This window comes from Podarcis vaucheri, assembly GCF_965113315.1.
Source record: "Podarcis vaucheri genome assembly, chromosome: 7".
Taxonomy (NCBI): domain Eukaryota; kingdom Metazoa; phylum Chordata; class Lepidosauria; order Squamata; family Lacertidae; genus Podarcis; species Podarcis vaucheri.
The window spans coordinates 78,891,999-78,912,304 of NC_138765.1; the positions used below are offsets into that span (position 1 = coordinate 78,891,999).

At 45.4% G+C, this 20,306-nt stretch overlaps 1 protein-coding gene across 15 annotated transcripts in view; it reads left to right on the forward strand.

Annotated features, from left to right (window-relative positions):
* PEX14 (peroxisomal biogenesis factor 14) overlaps positions 1-20,306 on the forward strand; it is a 140,959-nt gene that overhangs the window by 6,509 nt on the left and 114,144 nt on the right. For all 15 annotated transcript variants that reach the window (XM_082230332.1, XM_082230328.1, XM_082230335.1 and 12 more), the window contains exon 2: positions 5,868-5,915. In XM_082230332.1, the coding sequence (XP_082086458.1) occupies positions 5,868-5,915 (48 nt within the window). The remainder of the gene's footprint in view (positions 1-5,867; positions 5,916-20,306) is intronic.

Here is a 20,306-nt window from a genome sequence, read left to right on the forward strand (position 1 = left end):
TTCAGTCAAAAGATACCTCTTGTCTCCACTTTTGGAGAAAGCAGTGCTTCTGAATACCATTTGCTAGAAACTGCAGGAGGGGAGAGTCCTTGCTGCGCCCAGGTCCTGCTCTCAGCCCCACATAAATAAGGATTTACAGTGCAAATCCCAAGCATGTCAGCTCAGGATTATGTTTCCTTGAGCTCGCAGGACTCACACCTAGGTAAGTGCGTATAGGGATTGCAGCTCTAGTTAACAAACAGGGATCATCCTAGAAGTAGCTTAAACTAGCATATATACCAGCCTGGCTTTGCTAGTATCACTAATTTGCTAAATAAAGTTCATTCTAAAAAAAACAAAAACCAACCCCCCAAACCTATTAATTATATTTAAATATTTAAGTACAAGCAACTCTCCATTTACATGTGTTTGAGGCACGTGCAACCTTGCATATTGCGACAAACCTGGACGTGGCATGAAAAGGGGCAAAAATGGCCCGAGAAGATTGCGGGGACAGCAAAAATGGTGCAAAAATAGCATTTAGCAACACCCCCGCCCACGAGCCTTTGCAAGTGCAATCCCAGGAGCCTTTGCACTGACCTTTTTAGGCCTGTGCAGAGCTGGAGTTTGAGCTAGGAGGTTTGGAGGGAGCAATTGTGGTGGAGTTTGGTGGAGCTGTTAAAAGAGTTTTCCAAGGGTTTCCAGAGGTTTAGAGGGTGTCTGCAGGCTTTTTCCATGGTGTTTCCCAATATATGTGTTTTCATTTATACATGTGGTGCCTCGGAACATAACCCCTGCACAAATGGGCAGTTGCCTGTAAACATTTGTTGGCTATTAAACTTCTTACAGGTGTATACTTCCAATGGAATAAAAACTCATTTGTAATTTAAAGCCCTAAACGGCCTCGACCCAGTATACCTGAAGGAGCCTCTCCACCCCCATCATTCTGCCCGGACGCTGAGGTCCAGCGCCGAGGGCCTTCTGGCGGTTCCCTCATTGCGAGAAGCAAAGCTACAGGGAACCAGGCAGAGGGCCTTCTCGGTAGTGGCACCCGCCCTGTGGAACGCCCTCCCACCAGATGTCAAAGAAATAAACAACTACCTGACATTCAGAAGACATCTGTAGGCAGCCCTGTTCAGGGAAGTTTTTAATGTGTGGCATCTTAGTGTATTTTGAGTCTTTGTGGAAGCTGCCCAGCGTGGCTAGGGAAACCCAGCCAGATGAGCGGGGTACAAATAATAAATTATTATTATTATTAATTTCCCCCATTATTTCATAGAGTTGCATATTGCCTTAAGCCTTGTTTTTCCTGAGAACTTTTAAAACTGAGGGTTGAATCCAACCAGGTTGGAGGCAGTGATGATTCTACACACCAGGGTCTGGAAAGCACAAGGGGTGGGGGGTGGAGAGCTTTTGTGCCTGGGTCCTGCTTTCAGGCTCCTCAGAGGCATCTGATTGGCCACTTTGAGTATAGGATGCCAGTCTAGATGGGCTGTGGGGCTGATTCAACAGGGAGACTCTTTGTACACTCTTAAGCTCCACTGGACACATTGATATCCTCTTCGCTGTCCATCAAGTCTGAAGCGGACAGCTTCCTTTATTCATGCATCTTGACCACTAGGGAAGGGTCCCTGCTTCTGACTTTTCCTCTTTCCAAATAGGGTTGCTGTCGACAGGTGAAGCTTTCCCCGTAACAGTGTTTCTGTATTAGAAAAGGTTTAACCTGTTGAACTGTTGCCTACTGCAAGCTGCTAAAAGTGAGAGAGCCCTGCTCTTCCTCAGTGCCAGCCTCAAATCACATGGTGAACCTGAGTTTCAAGAGTGGTAAACCAGTTAAGTCACTATAAGCCTTTTATCAATTGATCTTAACCCGGCAATCCTATTGCAAGACCAGGCATGGTATTTCAAAGTGGGAACTGTACGTGTGTCAAAAGAGGTCTTGCAGCAACCAGGGTTCAAATGCTCAGGATTACATCATTTAAAAAGCAAGCAGTGTGCTCTAAGAACATCTGCTCTAGTTAACCCCCTCTTTTTTGTGTTTTCCCCCATAGTACAGTAAAATTACAACTTTAAAAAATACAGATCAAATAAGTAGTTATCCATATATGTCTCATAATAACTAAAGGAATATTTTGAACATCTCTTGAGGAAAAGAGTTTGACCCTTTGACATGACTATATCCATTAAGTGTTTCTGTTAACAGCCCACCTCCAAGTAATCATGAGATCTAGAAGCATAGGATTTTTTTTAAAGAACAATAATTGAAAGTTATCCAAAAGGCTGAGGTCTACAAGATTGTGTAGGTCAAAAGCACTGCTTCTCTGCCCTTGATCTCAACAATGTACTTTTTTTTTTTTTAGGAACCCCCCTCCCAGTTTCCTTAGAGACCTCTCTTAAGACATCTGTCTCTTTCTCTTAGTCCTTCATCTTAACCTGAACTGATTGATGTGGTTCAATATCCTACATAATAGCCAAATGTAGATCTAATTGGGTGAATCATTCAGGCCGGGTCCCTGAGGAGCCCGGAAGTTTTTATATATCTGTACATTTATGTAAAATTCAATACAGCTTTTTTTGGGGGGGGGGGGAAATAAAGTGAGATCTGGTTTCTGAGAGAAGATGATAGAGAGCATGTTAGGACTCCGTGTGGGGGATGCATTTCCGACATGAAAAGTGTTTCTACAAACGTGAGGGGGGAAACATGAAAAATAGAAAATAGGAAGCTGCCTTATGCTAAGTCAAAACCATTGATACATCTACCTCAGTGTTGCCTTCACTGACTGGCAGCAGCTCTCCAGGATTTCAGAGACCGGAGTCTTCTCTTAGCCCTACCTGGAGATGCTGGGAGGTTGAACCCAGGACCCTCTGTGTGCAAGGCAGGTATTCTAGTTGAGATTCCTGTATTGCAGGGGGTTGGAGTAGATGACCCTCGGGTACCTTCCAGCTTTGCCCTTCTGTGATTCTACAATAATAATAATAATAATAATAATAATAATAATAATAATAATATGTTATTTATACCCCGCCCATCTGGCTGGGTTTCCCCAGCCACTCTGGGCGGCTTCCAACAAAACACTAAAATACAATAACCTATTAAACATTCAAAGCTTCCCTAAGCAGGGCTGCTTTCAGGTGTCTTCTAAAAGTTTGGTAGTTATTTTTCTTTTTGACATCTGGTGGGAGGGTGTTTCACAGGGCGGGTGCCACTGCTGAGAAGGCCCTCTGCCTGGTTCCCTGTAACTTGGCTTCTCGCAGCAAGGGAACCGCCAGAAGGCCCTCAGCGCTGGACCTCAGTGTCCGGGCAGAATGATCTACTGATCTACAGCCCTTCCCTTAAGACAGAGGGTTGTAGAAAGTTGACTTATACGTAGTCAAACCCGTTCATCCATTTAGCGAGGTGCTGCCTACACCAGGCATAGGCAAACTCAGCCCTCCAGATGTTTTGGGACTACAACTCCCATGATCCCTAGCTAACAGGACCAGTGGTCAGGGATGATGGGAATTGTAGTCCCAAAACATCTGGAGGGCCGAGTTTGCCTATGCCTGGCCTACACTGACTGGCAGCTGACTCCCTCTCTTGCCCTAGAACTCTTGGGCTCCCAATGAAGCTGAACATTGGAAGTTTCAAGACAGATAGAAGAAAATCCTTCTTCATGCAACACATAGGCGTGGGGAACATTTTTCAGCCTGAGGGCCATATTCTCTTCTGCGCAACCTTCCAGGGGCCACATTCCAGTGGTGGGCGCGGCCAGAGCAGATGTGGGTGGAGCAATGGATGCAAATTTTAGCTTTGAACAGCAGGCTGGTTCCTACACACACACACACACACACACACACACACACACACACACAGCCTCCATCCAGGTGACTGAGAGGTATGATCAGAATTCAAAGCCACATTCCAGTCTGGTGAAAACACTCACAGAGGGTGCCAAGCATGACTGCTGAGCACTTTGGCATTGTGAGGGTGCCCTATCCCCCACCCAGGCTGAGGTTTACCCTGCTCCTGTTGCAGGCCAACTCCGTGATTCTGTGATTTCACTGGATCCAAGTGCACACCATTTTTTCCTTGGACCGTGGCCACGGTCTTAATTGCTCCGTGCTTCAGTGCCTTGTTAGCTTTGCATGAAAACACTTGCAGGGGAGGAAACCTGAGCTGTCATTTATTTTTAAGATTCTTATTCCTTCCTCCTAGGTCTGCTTGGCATGCGGGTTGCCTGCCCCTCAATTATTTTTTTGCCCTAATTTAACACACACATGTTGATTTATAAATCTGCCATCCTTTTATTAGCACAGCCTCTTAGCGTGGGTATAAATTACCCAGTTGTCAAAAAAATGTTTTCACTGGTATTGCTTGTTTTAGGGAAATTTACAGCAGGGGCCGGACTGGTGGACCGTGCTGAACAACTTCTGAAGGTTGTTGGTTCTGCACGTGGGGAGGGGGGGTTCATCTTGTCTTTGTCCCCTCGCTTCTGCATTTGTAGGGGGCAGCAAGCCTTTTTGCCCAAGGCTGAGTAGCAAGCATCTTAAGCAAGGAGGTGTTGCATACAGAAACCATGGCAAAACCTTTGGGCATGCATCTTGTTTAGAGGCGTTATCGCCCCATATCACTCCAACTTAATTCACACTGCAGCAGAGGAAAGATAACAAAAAACGCTAAATAAGTAATTAAAAATATGTACAAGACCAATGAGTTACTTATACCTGCTTGCCATATTTCCCAAGCCTGAATGGACGGTTTCTTCGAAAAGCCAGATCTCAAGGTGAAATCAGTATGCCAAATCAAGTGAAAAGACTCCCCTTTTTTTCTTAACGTTTCAGTCACAGAGTAAACATTTCCATAACGGCTGCATTCAAAAAAGGACTGGTTGAGGTTCATCTGCTAATTAGTGGGTGGGACTATTGCTTCGTTTATGGTTTGGATATTGGTGGCATGCTGTTTTTGCTTTTCCACAAGTTGTGTGTTAAATGAGATGTTAATGTATTGTACGATCCCTACCCCCTTGCCTTCCCCCGCTACGTTATTATGTATGTGCATATATTTTTCTTTAACATTAAGTTGCTTGGAAACCTTTGGGTGCCAAGTGACTAATAAGTTTAATAAATAAATAAAACAAGCAAAATAAACTGGTGCCGAAGCTCCAAAGAAAGATCTGGAACAGGTTTCGAATTCCTCAGTGATCACCAGTTTTGCTGCCGGAGTTGTGTAAATCATGCATTATTTCGACAACATCTCCATAAAAATCACAATCGAAAATATTAAATAACATCCCTTTTGGGCAAAACAGCAGTGCTTCCTCACCAGTAAGACCTGGTGCTTTTTAAACTGGAGATGTCGGGAATTGAACCAGATACAGTGGTGCCTCGCAAGCCGAAAAGAATCCGTTCCGCGAGTCTCTTCGTCTTGTGTTTTTTTCGTCTTGCGAAGCAAGCCCATTAGCGGCTTAGCGGATTAGCGCTATTAGCGGGCTTAGCGGATAAGCTGATAAGCGGTTTAGCGGATCAGCTGATAAGCGGCTTAGCGGATCAGCTGTTAAGCGGCTTGGTGGCTTAGGATCGACTGATAAGCGGCTTAGCGGCTTGGGAAAAAGGGGGGGAAGGGGGGAAAAACCGCAGGAACGCGCAAGACATTTTCGTCTTGCAAAGCAAGCCCATAGGAAATTCATTTTGCGAAGCACCTCCAAAACGGAAAACCCTTTCGTCTAGCGGGTTTTCCGTCTTGCGAGGCATTCGTCTTGTGGGGCACCACTGTACCTTTTAGCATTCAAAGTGGGTGCTCTCCTGGCGAGTCATGGCTCCTGTTTGTTTGTATGTATGTCAGAGCAGCTAAGTGTGCTTAGAAGTGACCATTGGGTGGCACTCTAACCTTGCTTTTTTTCTTCTTACAGACTGGCTCTTCTTCTGGAGCTGAGAATGGAGCATCCCGCGAAGCTCTGGTGAGTCCTGCGTTTGTGGGGTGGGGGAATCAAAAGAATAACTTTGCTTTCATGTAATTCAACTCAACCAGGTACGGGCTGCATGTCCATGTGGTTGCTTTTTTGAGGGTTTTTTTTGACCAGCTTGTTCTCTTGAAAAGAGCATCTGTTTGGCCACTTCTTTTCAGGATCAACTCCTTGGTCTCGGACAGAATGACCTAAGTATCGCTATGTGTGGTGCTCTCTAGGTGACCTCTGAACTTTGACCTTTAGTGACCCCCCCGCCTCTTTATCTTTTTCTGGGTGAACAGAGGGTCATCTCCAACCACCCATGAAGCACTCGCTTGCTCTTGATCAGAGATTTTGCTTTCAAGGACTGTGGCATGTAACCGGTCTCTTCCATTCGTTGATGAAAATGAAATGTGTGGTGTATTGTGTGTATGCACATTAACCTGAGAGGTAGTACAGTGGTACCTCAGGTTACAGACGCTTCAGGTTACAGATTCCGCTAACCCAGAAATAGTACCTTGGATTAAGAATTTTGCTTCAGGATGAGAACAAAAATCGTGCAGTGGCAGCAGGAGGCCCCATTAGCTAAAGTGGTACCTCAGGTTAAGAACAGTTTCAGGTTAAGAACGGACCTCCGGAATGAATTAAGTTCTTAACCCGAGGTACCACTGTAGTACATCCAGCTTCTTCATCAGGGAAACCCTCTACAAAATCTCAACCTCCTTTCGTGCTCCTCATCAAGCAGACTTTGAGATTTCGGTGTTCCTGCTATAGAACAAAGCACCATGATTAAGATTCCCAGACCCTACCTCTTTCCCTATTGAAAGGCCTCCCGCAGAAGGCCTCCAAGGTACAGAGGATTCTGGGATGTTTCACACATGTGCCTTACACGCCCTCAAATTTCTCACGCCAAACCAAAGGTGGGAGAAACCTGTTTCCCTCCAGATGTTATTCTCATCACCACCCCTAACCACTGGCTTTGCTGGCTGGGGCTGGTGGAAGTTGGAGTCTGGCAACATGTGGAAGGATGTGAATGCTCCCCATAGATGGATGGATGGATGGAGAAACTGCAAAATCTCCAGATGTTCTACTACAACTCCCATCATCTGTGCGCATGCTGGCTGGGGCTGAGGGGAGTTGGAGTCCAACAACATCTGGAGGGCCAGGGGTTCCCCATCCCTGAAGTAGACCATTGATTGCTTTTCCTGCCCTTAGTTACCGTTTAACGCAGGGACAGAGACCATTGGCCTCTGAATACCAGTTGCTGGGAATCAGAAACGAGGAGAGTGCTGTTGTGCTCAGGACCTGCTTGTGGGCTTCCCATTGGGGCATCTGGCTGGCCACTGTGAGGACAGGATGCTGGATGGGGCCACTGGTCTGATCCAGCAGGCTCCTCTAGTGTAGCTTCTGCATGACTGGATAGGCTTGTAGGTTTTAAAGGTAAAGGGACCCCTGACCATTAGGTCCAGTCATGGCCGACTCTGGTGTTGCGGCGCTCATCTCGTTTTCTTGGCCAAGGGAGCCGGCATACAGCTTCTGGGTCATGTGGCCAGCTTGACTAAGCCGCTTCTGGCAAAGCAGAGCAGCACATGGAAACGCTGTTTACCTTCCCACTGGAGCGGTACCTATTTATCTACTTGCACTTTGACGTACTTTCGAACTGCTAGGTTGGCAGGAGCAGGGACCGAGCAATGGGAGCTCACCCTGTTGTGGGGATTCGAACTGCCGAACTTCTGATCAGCAAGTCCTAGGCTCTGTGGTTTATTTTTATTTTTTCAAAAAATTTATTAATTTCCCCCAAAATTTTAAAACACACAAACAGACACACATCTTGTTTAAATCTTGGTAACATTATTTAGTGACTTCCTCAAATCCCCTTGGTTGAATTTCATTATACATCATTTTAACAGTTTTCCAAAATCAATTTTCTCAGAAAGTTAACTTAGTGACTTCACATCTTTCATTCTTTCTAATTTATCTTTAAAGATCTTGAATCTTATCCTTACATATTTGAATCCTAAGCCTATCTATTATTTGCAAGCTTTTCCAATTAAATTATCTTAACGTATTTAGCTAAATAGTTTAACCCACAGCGCCCCCCGCGTCCCTTTTGCAGGTTTTAAGCAGGCACCAAAAAGTGTAACAGGCCTGCGCCTGTCATTTCCATTCATTTCAGTGGGTTTGCTAGTAGGACGAAGCTCAGACAGAGCTCCAGATTTGCTGCCTCGTGTGCCTTCATGCTCTTGTCTGCAATATTTTTAAAAAATTAAGGCTGTTTCTTGCTGATGCAAGTACCTGTGCTTTCACACTGATTTTTCTTCTTCTTCCCAAGGAGAATGGCAGGCGGCTCACTCTCTGCCCCCCACCCTGTGGGCTGACAGAAATTACCTTCTGTTTAATTAACATCATCTCCCCTGCTCTTTATATACTGCTTCATAATTGCTCCGAGGAAAAGAGGAACGCATCGCAGCCATATATCTATATATAGATATAGATATAAGATAAAAATAATTCGTTGGGAAAAGTGTGTGTGGGAGGGGGGGGTGACCCAGCACAAATCAAGAAAATACAAAATAAAATTCAGTCCCCCTGAAATATAATCTTGATCTCGCAACGAACCTCCATGCATGTGAGGGTACCACGGAGCTCATGTGGAAAAGGAACGGGGGCTTTCAATCCTGCTTGCTTTTTAATTAATTTTTTCCGCTTACTCCCTCTCTTATTCCTCTCGTAGCCTCTTCATTTCTGCTTAGGTGTCGTCATCACTTCCAGCCACGCATCCGTAGAGACCCTTTTAACTAATCGACCGTTCGCTCCCCACTTACGGGCCTGACTCGCTGGCCGTTCACTGCCGCAGACCTCTAGTGTGAGCTTATTAGTTACCCGGGGCTTCTTGCGTTCGGACAGGCATCATGTGTAGGGCTGCATTGGAAATTACAGCTGGTGCAGAATTTGGCAGCCAGGTTGCTCACGGGGGCAAGCCGGTTTCAGCATGGTTCCTGGCAAGTTTGGATGTGTCCCTGAGCAAAACGAGTGCTGTCCCACCTTTCCCCACCCCCATTTTGAAACATGCTAGCATCCCGTTGCACAATTGAGCAGGGTACTTTGGCAAAAGATGCTGCAGCAGCTTCTAGAGTCAGGTGTCTCTCTTATACTTTTTTTTTTTAAAAAAAGAAGTGGACAGTATTAGAAAGGGTGGGTCTGTCGGTATTGGTTAGCCTTAACAGCTGAGAAAGGACTGCCTCTCATCCCTGGCTAAATATGTAGGAACAAGTCTTTGGAGGGAGAGAGCTGGAACATGACCCCTTTCCTCCCTCCCTCCAAATATTTTGCAAGCATCATTGCATTTACCTTTCCAAGCTTCTGTCCCATTAGCTTGAGAGCTAGAAACTTTAATCACCACCATTTATTATTAAGCCAGCGAAACAAAACAAAAAGTCCTCTCCAAACCACCGCCGTAGTTCATCAAAACCCAGCCCAGTCCCCTTGGAGTAACCTCTGCGATCTTTAATAGCAAGCTCTGCTTCTAACGGGGAGGCAGCAGCGCCCTTTGTCCGCAGCGGTGGCGGCAAATGGACTGAGGCTGGGGGGGGGGCTGTAATCTACGATTATTATTATTATTATTTTTAATTTTGGCCTCTCATTTCCCTGCTGTCGGTCTTGGCCCATTAAAATTTCGCCTGGACGCTCCGCGATGGGAAGTGTAACCTTGTGGTTCTCGGAGTGTCAGCAACTCGCTCTGGTGCTGTTTACAGCCAGCGTTTGTCATCCCTTGGCGTGGGATCAGCTTTCTCCTTGAGTCCAGATGCTCAGTGACACGGCTGCGCTCTCTCTCTCTCTCTCCCTCCCTCTCCACCCACCCCTGTCTCTCTGCTGCCCAATTTCCCCCCTCGATCCTTCAAGCACTTGTGGAATCTAAACAGCCTTTCCCCTCTCCCCTCCCTTTTTCTTTCTTGGTTGGACATTCTGCTCAAAGCAAAGAGTTTGCGTAAAAAGAAATATGGGGTGGAACTGCACTTGATCAGTGGAGACAAAAGCCTTTTCTCTTAGCAATAAGACTGTAGAAGCTGTATTTTTCGGGGGCTTGGGTCTACTTTGCATAGAAATAGAAAACGGAGCACTAATTCTGCTTTCCCCCCGATACCTAATTTAAGAAGGTCTTATTCGTTGCCTACCTGAAAAAACTTGCTCGTTCTTAGAAGTTTCCAGGGGCAAAGCCAAACCTATGGCCCATGCAACTGCATGGTGGTCGTTTATGCCTGGCAAGTTCCTGCAAAGTATGATTCTTATCTGGATTTGATTGTATTTCAGGACCTATTATTGACCGCTCCATCGTGCTTCCGTGGTATCATGATCTTATTATCTGTAGAACTGTTTAAAGCCTCTGCAATAACCACTTCTCCTCTCTGCATCATTTTCATTCTAATAAGTTGTAGACCATATGATTTCAAACATGAGGCAAGCAGTTGCTCGTTTCTGCACCTCTCAGACATCTGCATTGTTATATGTAATAAAGTAATTTCTTTTAAAAATGCAAACTTCTGAAAAGATCATAGGGAAAACGGACCTTGCGTTTATCGTTTATTGGAATGATAAAAGTGCAAGGCTTGGATCAATCCACATGCATTATTAGGGCTTAGATGATGTACATATGATTGATCATTTGGACAGGAGTCGGAACAGTTGTTGCCATCTTTAAAGAGGGATTTTTTAAAAAAATGAAAAATATGAAGGGTTGGGAGTGAGGGTGAGACGAACGATGTTACATACTTGTTTAGCGTATTATTTTCACGGTATATATTTCTAATAAGAATTTTGGATTTCTTCTTATCCGTATGATATTTTATACACATGCACGTATTGGGTGAATGATAATTTAAGGTGTTGCAGATAAATATGCAACTGTATACAAAATATCACATAGATAAGAATCGTTATTATTAAGAATAGTAAATAAATTTACTATTTATAGTAAATAAATAAATAAAAGTTCTGCAGCCAGCTCCATACATATTCCACCTATGTAGATAATACAAATTGAGCGTGTTTGCATTATGATAAGTTTACAGGGCCTGTAGGAGATGAGTCATTGTGTGTGTGTGCAGAACCTTGTAAAAGAGTGCCTAAAATGATCAAGAAGTTGTTGTTGTTATTTAATTAATTAAATTTGATGCATCGTTCCTGTAAAGAAATACAGTGGTGCCTCCCAAGACGAAATTAATCTGTTCCGCGAGTCTCTTTGTCTTGCGGTTTTTTCGTCTTGCGAAGCACGGCTATTAGCGGCTATTAACGGCTTAGCAGCTTAGCAGCTATTAACGGCTTAGCGGCTATTAACGGCTTAGTGGCTTTAAGAAAAAGGAAGCAAACTCGCAAGAACTCGCAAGACGTTTCGTCTTGTGAAGCAAGCCCATAGGGAAATTCGTCTTGCGGAACGACTCAAAAAACGGAAAACTCTTTCGTCTTGAGCGTTTTTCGTCTTGCGAGGCATTAGTCTTGCGAGGTACCACTGTACAAAAGTATTTGGGGCTTTTAGGGGTTATTCACCATTCTCTGAATGATTTAACGATCAGACCCTCTTCCCAGGGAATTCTGGGTATAGAAGCTCTGTGTCAGGAGATGGGGCGGGGTCTCTTTGCAGTTCTCAGGACCTTTAACAAACTACAACTCCCAGGAGCCTTTGCGGGAAGCCATGACAAAGTGGTGTGATACTGCTTCAAATGTGTAGTGCATATGGGGCCCATAGCGTGCCCTGTCTCCGATGTGACAGCCCTCCTGATATTTGAAGAACTTTAACCTTCTTTTCTCCAACGAAGCATACCGTATTCTTCTCAACTGCTCCTCATCATACTTGGTTTGCAAAAGCCCCTCTTACCACCAAACTTGCTTTTATTTTGACCCACACCACCATCCTTTTCTAGACCTGATGGAATCTCTCCCGGCATTCAAAACCCACAGGAACCTGCCTGAAGGAATGCAAGGCCATTATAAGCCCATTAGGGTTACTGCTTGCCCAGAGGTCGCTAAGCTGATAGCATCTCTCTGGCTGACAGTCCTAAATTATCCTGACTAATGTTTGACTGGGGGCTCTGGGTTAGTTGCCCACTGACTCCAACTGTCTGGGAATCCCCGCACCGATCGGAAAATATATATAGACTTTTAGAGGCTCGCTGGTCCTCTCTCTGGACTGTTCAGAGTGAACCTTGGGGAAAATATTATGCAGAGAACTTAAAATAAAATAAAATTGTGGAGCTTGGTTTCGTTGCAGAAGGGAAGGCCTGCAGCCCAGTGGTGGAGCATCCACCTTACCTACAGAAAGCCCCAGGTTCCCTGCAGCATTTCCAGGTAGGTCTGGGAACGACTGCCTGAAATCCTTGGGGAGCCACTGCCTGTCAGTGTAGACAGTACTGAGCTCAGTGGGCCAATGGCCTGCGTCCGTAAGTGGCAGCTTCCTATGTTTCTATGAAACGTTGGGAAGGTAGACTATGGAACTCGCTTCCACAAGAGGCAGTGATGGCCGCCAGCCTGGATGGCTTTAAAAGAGATTGGGCAAATTCACGGAGGGTAAAGCTCTCAGTGGCTACTGGTCACAGTGTCTGTGCTCTGCTGACATTGCCAGAGGCAGCGATGCTCCTGAACGTCAGTTGCTGGAAACCACAGGAAGGGAGAGTGCCCTGGTGTCGATGTCCTGCCTTGAGAGTTTTGCAATGGCATGTGGTTGGCCACTATGAGGAGAAGAAGCTGGTCTTGGATGGGCCTTTGCTCCAATCCAGCAGGGTTCTCCTTTATGTGTTCTCAAGACTGTTCTCAGGAGCTCAGAGCTGTGCCAAGCAGACGGGCCCATCTCTGCAACAGTGTGGACTAGGAACTTACAGGGAGTTGGTGGGTGGGTTTGTAGAAAGCGCCCTTGCAGTACATGCTAAAGTCTCTTAGCTCTCTGCATTGCATGCCCACCATCAGAACGATGGAATATGGTTTTTCCGTCTTGTGCCAACTTCTTTTCATCGGCTGTTGGGAGAACGCATTAATTTGTCAAACTCTTTTCTGTGATGCTTGACCTTTTGGTGGAGTTCTGAGCTGAATCGTTCTTCTTTTCCTTTCTTTCTTGGTTTTGTCTATTTACTGCTGACTCTGTTCATCGAGTGGCTTTTCTTTCTTTTTCTTTCTTTTTTTTGCCCCTTCACCCTCCCTTCCCTGTGGTCCGTGCAAAATGCACTCTTTTAATCTGTCGATTCCTTTTAATGTGTTGACCTGGACAAATTCATGCGCGCGCCCTGTCCGCGGATGCAAATGTACTTACCGAGGGAGCATGTTTAAAGGGGAACTGTCAGCTCTGCTTAACTCGCCTGGCCTCAGATCAATAGCAGCGCTTCCTTGAAATTCCCCGCGCATCCCGACAAGACGTTGTAATTGAATGCAATCCGTCCCTGCCTCCTCCTACCTTGTACAAAGGTATGGCTGACAAAGGTATGTTAGGGCAGCCCATGCCATGGGGGTGACTGCATGCCACTGGTTTGAGCACCAGTGTGGTGCAGTGGTTAGAGTGTCAGACTAGGCCTTGGGACATACCGGGTTCAAATCCCCACCATGTCACAGAGCTTGCTGGGTGCAGCCTTGTGCCAGTCATTGCTTGACCTAACTTGCAGGGTTGTTGTAGGAATTAAATGAGGAGGGGGAGAACAATGCATACCACCTTTCAGCTTTTTGGAGAAAAGGGTGGGACATAGATTCAATAAGTAAATGAATGAAATGTTACCCGTGGAGGCCTTCAGACTTGCCACCCACCTGAAACTGCCCATTTGGAGAATTGGCCGTTTTCACTGCACACATGGGAATCTGCCTGGCCCCCATTTGTGTGAGTATCTCTGTTAATTAGAGCTTGCGAGGGGTCCAGGGATTCCATGTTATACACCGCTTGTCCTATAGAGGGCAGCAACCGCCCATGGTTCCGAGGGAGACCGGCCCCCTAAATCTGTCTTAACCAAAGCTCAGGTGTGTGTGTGTGTCAGGTTTTATACAGAATTCTGCAGCATCCTCAGTGTCCATGAGGTTTAAGTGGAAAAAGTTTGGCAACCGCACTAAGTAGCTTACAGATCTGAAGTCTGCTGTGGTTAGGCAGGTGTCGTTACAGCAGAGAGAGTGGAGGGTCAGGCAAGCTGGGTGAGCACCCTACAGAATTCTGCTTATCTGTGCTTCTCTTTTAGAAACGGGCATCAGTTTGCTACCTCCCATTTAAAAACACTCCTTTCTTCCTCTTCCCCTCTCAATTCCGTCACCCTTCCTTTTTCTTTTTCCTTAGACAGGCTCTACATATTTAGCTCATTTAATCTTTGCCTCGTAAGTCAAGGCTGTAATTGACAGCCCTGTCATGAAGAGGGGGGCGTGGGGGGCGCGCGTGTTACTCTGGCGGATAGCATGCTTTGCATGCAAAGGTACCTAGTTCAATCCCTGGCATCTCCAGGTAGGGCTGGGAAAGACTCCCCGTCCCTGATCTGAGACCCTAGAGAGCTGCTGCCAGTCAGTGTAGACAATACTGAGCTAGATGGAGCTCTGTGCAAAGCAGCTTCCTGTTCTCCTCAGGGGTGCAGTGCTTATGGGTGCAGCCACTTTGCTGCGATTGAGAATTATCATCTGCGCCTTCCACACATCCCTCCTTGGTGTTTGGGCACTACCTTTCTCAAACCCTCAGCTGCCTTGGTCCCCTTGTAACAGTGGCGGCATCATCATCATCATCATCTGTATATAGGGCACTCATGTTCAAAGCACTCTGCAGTGCATTGATTCAGATCGCATCACCTCAGCAAGGTCCCATTGTAGGTTACAGCAATTTAAAACAGCTAAAAACTTATTACCACTCCCCAAATAGGGTGGGGCCCGAAAACACGCAACTCAGGCGTCAAAGACCAGTGTAAAAAAGGTTTATGCTAATTTATACCACTTTAACAGTCATAGCTTGGCCCAGGATCCCCTCACAGAGCTGCAGTGCCTGGCACCCTTGACGAACTGCAGGTCCCAGGGTTCTTTGCGGGGGAAGCCATGACAGTTAGGGTGGTATGAGAGTGCTTCGCATGTAAGCCAATTGTGTCTAATGCTAGTCCTACCCTGATTAGAACCCCCTGAAATTAATGGGCATGGCTTGACGTTGGTTCATTCATTCCACTCTGATTTGGACTGACTTACATGCAGCCCAATGGGACGCGGGTGGTGCTGTGGGTTAAACCACAGAGCCTAGGACTTGCTGATCAGAAGGTCGGCGGTTTGAATCCCCACGACGGGGTGAGCTCCTGTTGCTCGGTCCCTGCTCCTGCCAACCTAGCAGTTCGAAAGCACGTCAAAGTGCAAGTAGATAAATAGGTACCGCTCCGGTGGGAAGGTAAACGGTGTTTCCGTGCGCTGCTCTGGTTCACCAGAAGCAGCTTAGTCATGCTGGCCACATGACCCGGAAGCTGTACGCCAGCTCCCTCGGCCAATAAAGCGAGATGAGCGCCGCAACCCCAGAGTCGGCCGCGACTGGACCTACACCAGTGTGCGTGCCACACTTATTAGAACCACTGTACTATATTGTCTGGCCCAGACTGCTCTCTCCTGCCCTCTGGACTCTCTCTAGGCTACACCCCTTTTCCCCAGGCCACGCCCCCACCACCAACCCTGCTCTGCTCCCTTCCTGATCCTTCCTGACTAGAATGCATCCTTGAGCTTTTACCTGCCTGGATGGAGGACAGAGAGTAAATGTTAACATTTTCTTGCCCCACACAGTTTTGCTTGTGGCCCCTAGAAGGTTGCCTGGACGGTAATGCGGCCCACTGTCAGAAAACAGTTCCTCACCTCTGGTCTAGCTCCACTTGGGTCAATAAAGGCATGCTGTATCCGGCACGCTTGATAAATTTGTGCCACCTTTCTCTTGATGCTCAGCAACCACCAAGGAAGCCTGTTGCTCCTTTGTCCCCCAGCTGATCCAGAAGTGAGCAGACCTTGCATTTCTGTCCTCTCTCCTCCCTTTTCTCAGACTCAGAATTTGGTAATTACAACAAGGACGGGGAGCTTCTTTCCAGCTCAAGGCCTACATAGGCAACGTAGGGGAGGCCACATACCAGTGGTGGATGGGGCCAGAGGCAAAAGTGGGCAGAACAATGGATGAGACAATACGTTGCACAATACGTTACATTGCAGCCATAGTGATGTCAGTCGTTTCTACACCTACACACCCACACACAAACGCGCATACAGTGGTACCTCAGGTTAAGTACTTAATTCGTTCCGGAGGTCCGTTCTTAACCTGAAACTATTCTTAAACTGAGGTACCACTTTAGCTAATGGGGCCTCTTGCTGCTGCCGTGCCGCCGGAGCACAATTCCTGTTCTTATCCTGAAGCAAAGTTCTTAACCTGAGGTACTATTTCTGGGTTAGCGGAGTCTGTAACCTGAAGCGTATGTAACCTGAAGCGTATGTAACCCGAGGTACCACTGTACACTATATCAATCTCCAACCAGGCAAGGAACAGACATGATCAAAAATCGCTCAAGGCAGACCACTGACAGGTGTGGTCTGTGGGGGGCGGGGCAGGCCCGAGATGAGTGCCGAGGCCCAGATGGAAAGGTATAGAGGGCCACATTCAGTCCCCTGGCGGAAGGATCCCCACTCTGGTATTACAATGTAGTCACTGACCAGCAGCATGGACAGACTGTTCTAGGGGCCAGCCACTGAGGCCCTGCAACATTCTTGGGAGGCAAATTCTCAGCCATCTACAGGGCACGGGAGCAGATGAAGTGGTGAGTTGCATGTTGCAAAAACCGTCTACCGGTTGCTGGCGGTTTCTACCCTACGAGGCTTGTCGTCTTGGAATTTCCTGTGTGTCCTGCCATGGGGGATGGGGGGGGGGAAGCTGGGCAGAGACTGGTCTTGGGGGGGGGAATCCCCGTCCGCTTTCTGGAAATGGGAGGCGGGCAGCACTCTCGTGCCCTGCGAGCTTTCCCTCGTTCTCCAAAGCATTACATGTATTACTGCAAAGCACGCAGCAGAAAGAAAGGTAGCGTTTTATGAAAGGGGGGAGCAGAGGAAACATTATGGCCAAGACCTTTTATAGCTTTTCCCATTATTATGGTTTAAATCTTGACGTGGTCTTTATTTGCAGTGACAGTGGGACCAGTAAAGAGGAGAGGCTTTTTCCGCCTCCCTCCCCCACAACCTCATCCCTCCCTCTCTCCGTCTTCCTCCTTGTTCTCCTGCCGAATTTCCCACGCAGGGATATAGATCATAAAAAGCTTGCGAGCGGACTTTGCGGTCCGTCTGACACCAGCTTCCTTCTCTCCCCACCCTCTTATGTCGCGGATGTTACAAGCAAGGCAAGTCGCTCCTGCGGATGTCTGAGATGTGCACGGAAGTTTTCATTATCGTAAAAAGCGTCGCCGCCTGAGTTTTCAAGCCCACTGTCAGATGGGAGTGTTTTGCTCTGTAAATAGTCCAGGAAACCTTTTCAAAGGGAGAATTGGGGGTTCAAAATGGGGTCCCCCCAGGTGAAGTTTGCTGGGTAGTATTTCTTTTTTTTAGGTGCTTCAAATGAACAGGCACAGAAAAGGGATGCGTTGAATTTTAGTAGGACAATCTCACCTGTCTGATAATATTTTCACCACCAACCTTCAAAAGAGTCTCCCATTTGAAATTGATAGAAAACCCATTTTAGGTGATTTTTTTTTATTAAAAAAAAGACATACACACAGGATTCTGGTTATTCACCCAGCAGATAATATACCGGTATAAGGTTATATGGTTAGCAAACTGCAGACTAATAAAAGCCTAAATTACGGGGATTAAAACATACTAGTATTTTGTTTTGTTACACACGCACAAATGCACGCACAAACCCCTCAGTAAAGGCTCAGTGTTTTCCTTCATTGAGAATCAAGGTGTGTTTTTTTCTCTTAAAAAAATTACCAGAAGGTTTACAGTTGTATTTATTTATTTATTTATTAGTGTAGTGAAACAGAGAATGTACATCTGTGTCCAATTACAAGGCAAATAGTAATGATTTAATATTGGAGGTGTTTTTTCCTCTGTCCATTAAATTTTTTTTATAATACATAATATTATTGTATAAAGTTAGAGGTAGTATTTCACTTGATACAATCAATGGCTAAAAACATAAGCCAAAAGCATAGGTCATTACAAAAACTGGAAAGTTGTGGACAAAGTTTTTGCTGGACCTTTGAGGAGATCTTAAGACTTATCTCTGTTCTTGCCTTTGACTTTCTCCTGAAGGTTGTCTGTGTGTTTTAAACATTGGTCTGCTTTGGTTAAAATCTGGTGATTTGGAGTGGGCTGTTTTGTTTTTTATGAGCAGCTGGTTTCTTAATATTTTATCTACAAGTATCTTTATTGCGTTTCCCCCCTCTTTAAGTGCCAGTTGCCGGGGGGGGGGGGAGAGAGAGAGTTTGCTCTCAAAGGCAACATTGAAATATTTTCCATCAGGGGTGGGTACCGACTTCAAGCTTGTCTGATTCTACTTCTGTGTGCCTTGCTTCTACTAGAACTCAAAAAATCCACCCAATCAGAGCTGGGTAGAGAAGACCCACCACTGGAATGAATGAACTGGGTCCTGCTGAGCACATTCTGTACCCAGGACTGAAGCAAATTCATAGTTCTTTTCACTCTTACTTAGCTTTCTTCATACCTAGCTGGGGAAAGTTTGTTGGGCTGTTTACATTGTTTAAGCAAGAGGGAGTCGGACCCCTGCCCCCATCTACTGTAAACCATTCTGAGGTGCTCTAGGAGCTCTCTGAATTACCTTTATTTGTTTAATAAATGAAATTGCAAATGGACGATGAGCAGAATTTGGCCTACCTATGAATACGCGACACATTATTAAGAAAGGATTCTAACTCACGAGGGTCAAGTATTTTTTGCAATCAGCCAAAAACTTGGAGGAAGTCTCCTTTCCTCATTGCATAATAGTCTATCCTCCAGGTAAGCCATAAGGATGGTAGAATTTTAGTGTATTTTTCATTTTAGTGTATTTTTCATCTTTGTTGGAAGCCGCCCAGAGTGGCTGGGGAAACCCAGCCAGATGGGCGGGGTACAAATAATAAATTATTATTATTATTATTATTATTATTATTATTATTATTATTATCTGAAAACCTTGCTGGAAGTTTAGAACTTACTGGTGTCTATTAGGCATGGCTGGATCTATCAATATTGGTTTCTTTCATTTTTCCAATCTGAAGTTCAGTTTTTTACATTTTTCTACATTATTTCCAAATTTATTTATTTTAATCCACATGAAAATTAGTCAGGTTTTTAGTGCAAAATTTATCCTAACAAACACATTTTGTGTGTGTTGATTTGCCCAAATTTGCACATTTCTGTAAAGCAAATTTTCCAAATATAATGCATTTTTTTAAAAAATGTTCTTTTGTGATTTACACACACTTTCTTTGTTAGCATTGCTCAGCTGGGGAACTGCATTTCAAAACCAAGTGCAAATTTTAGAGGCTAGGGCTATGTTATTCATGTATTGTTTCTGAAAGTACAAATTTGATGGGTTTCTTTTTAAATCCCAACCAAATCAAATTTCTCCTTCATTGCTAATGAGGGTGCTGTTGTCAGTGACATGGGTTTCCTGGAATATTTTGAATGGGAAAACTTCTTCTATGCAAATTTAAAGGAATTTGCACCAAGGAATTTTCAGTTTGCATCAGATAATTTTCTGATGCTCTAATTTGGCATTATTGTTTCACTTTTATTTAGTAAACAAAGCTAAAAATTCTGTATTTATTGATTTTGCTTAATATTGTAATTGGCGCCTGTTCACTGGTACTGCTGAACTTAGGCAGCAGAAAATTTTCAGAGAGAAAATAAAGTACTGGAAGAATTTCTTCCCCATGCTGTCATGCTAGAAAATTGTGTGTCACTCACAGTGAAGTGATCCTGGAATGAGAATTCTTGAGGTAATTCTGCAGGAAAATTTTCTGTTCAGGATACCTTCCTGACAAAATCTATTCTTTCATTGCAACACAAGCCTCTTGCTCTAGGTCTGTCACATCAGAACAGCTCATCTTGACTGGGATTCTATTCTTTAAAAAGCAGCCAGCAGCAAAAACGTCACAGGTTTGTCGAGGAGAGATGCTGGCAATTCTCAGCCAGAACTGGACTTCTATCCAACTTAATTGCACAGCGGTACTAATGGCAGGCTGGTAAATAGCGGCTCGCCCAGGGCGAAGAGTGGCTGCCTGCAGGCGAGCCGGAACAAATTCCCTGAGAATTGGGTGAGAGTGGCTTCTTTCTTTCTTAAAAGATTTATCTCCTGTCTGTCAGCGGAAGTGTTTCTGCTCCCCGGGGTTTGATTTTAAAAACAATAGCAATTAAAGCACTAAAACTGGGGAACGATAAGATGAAGGTGCAATTAAAAGC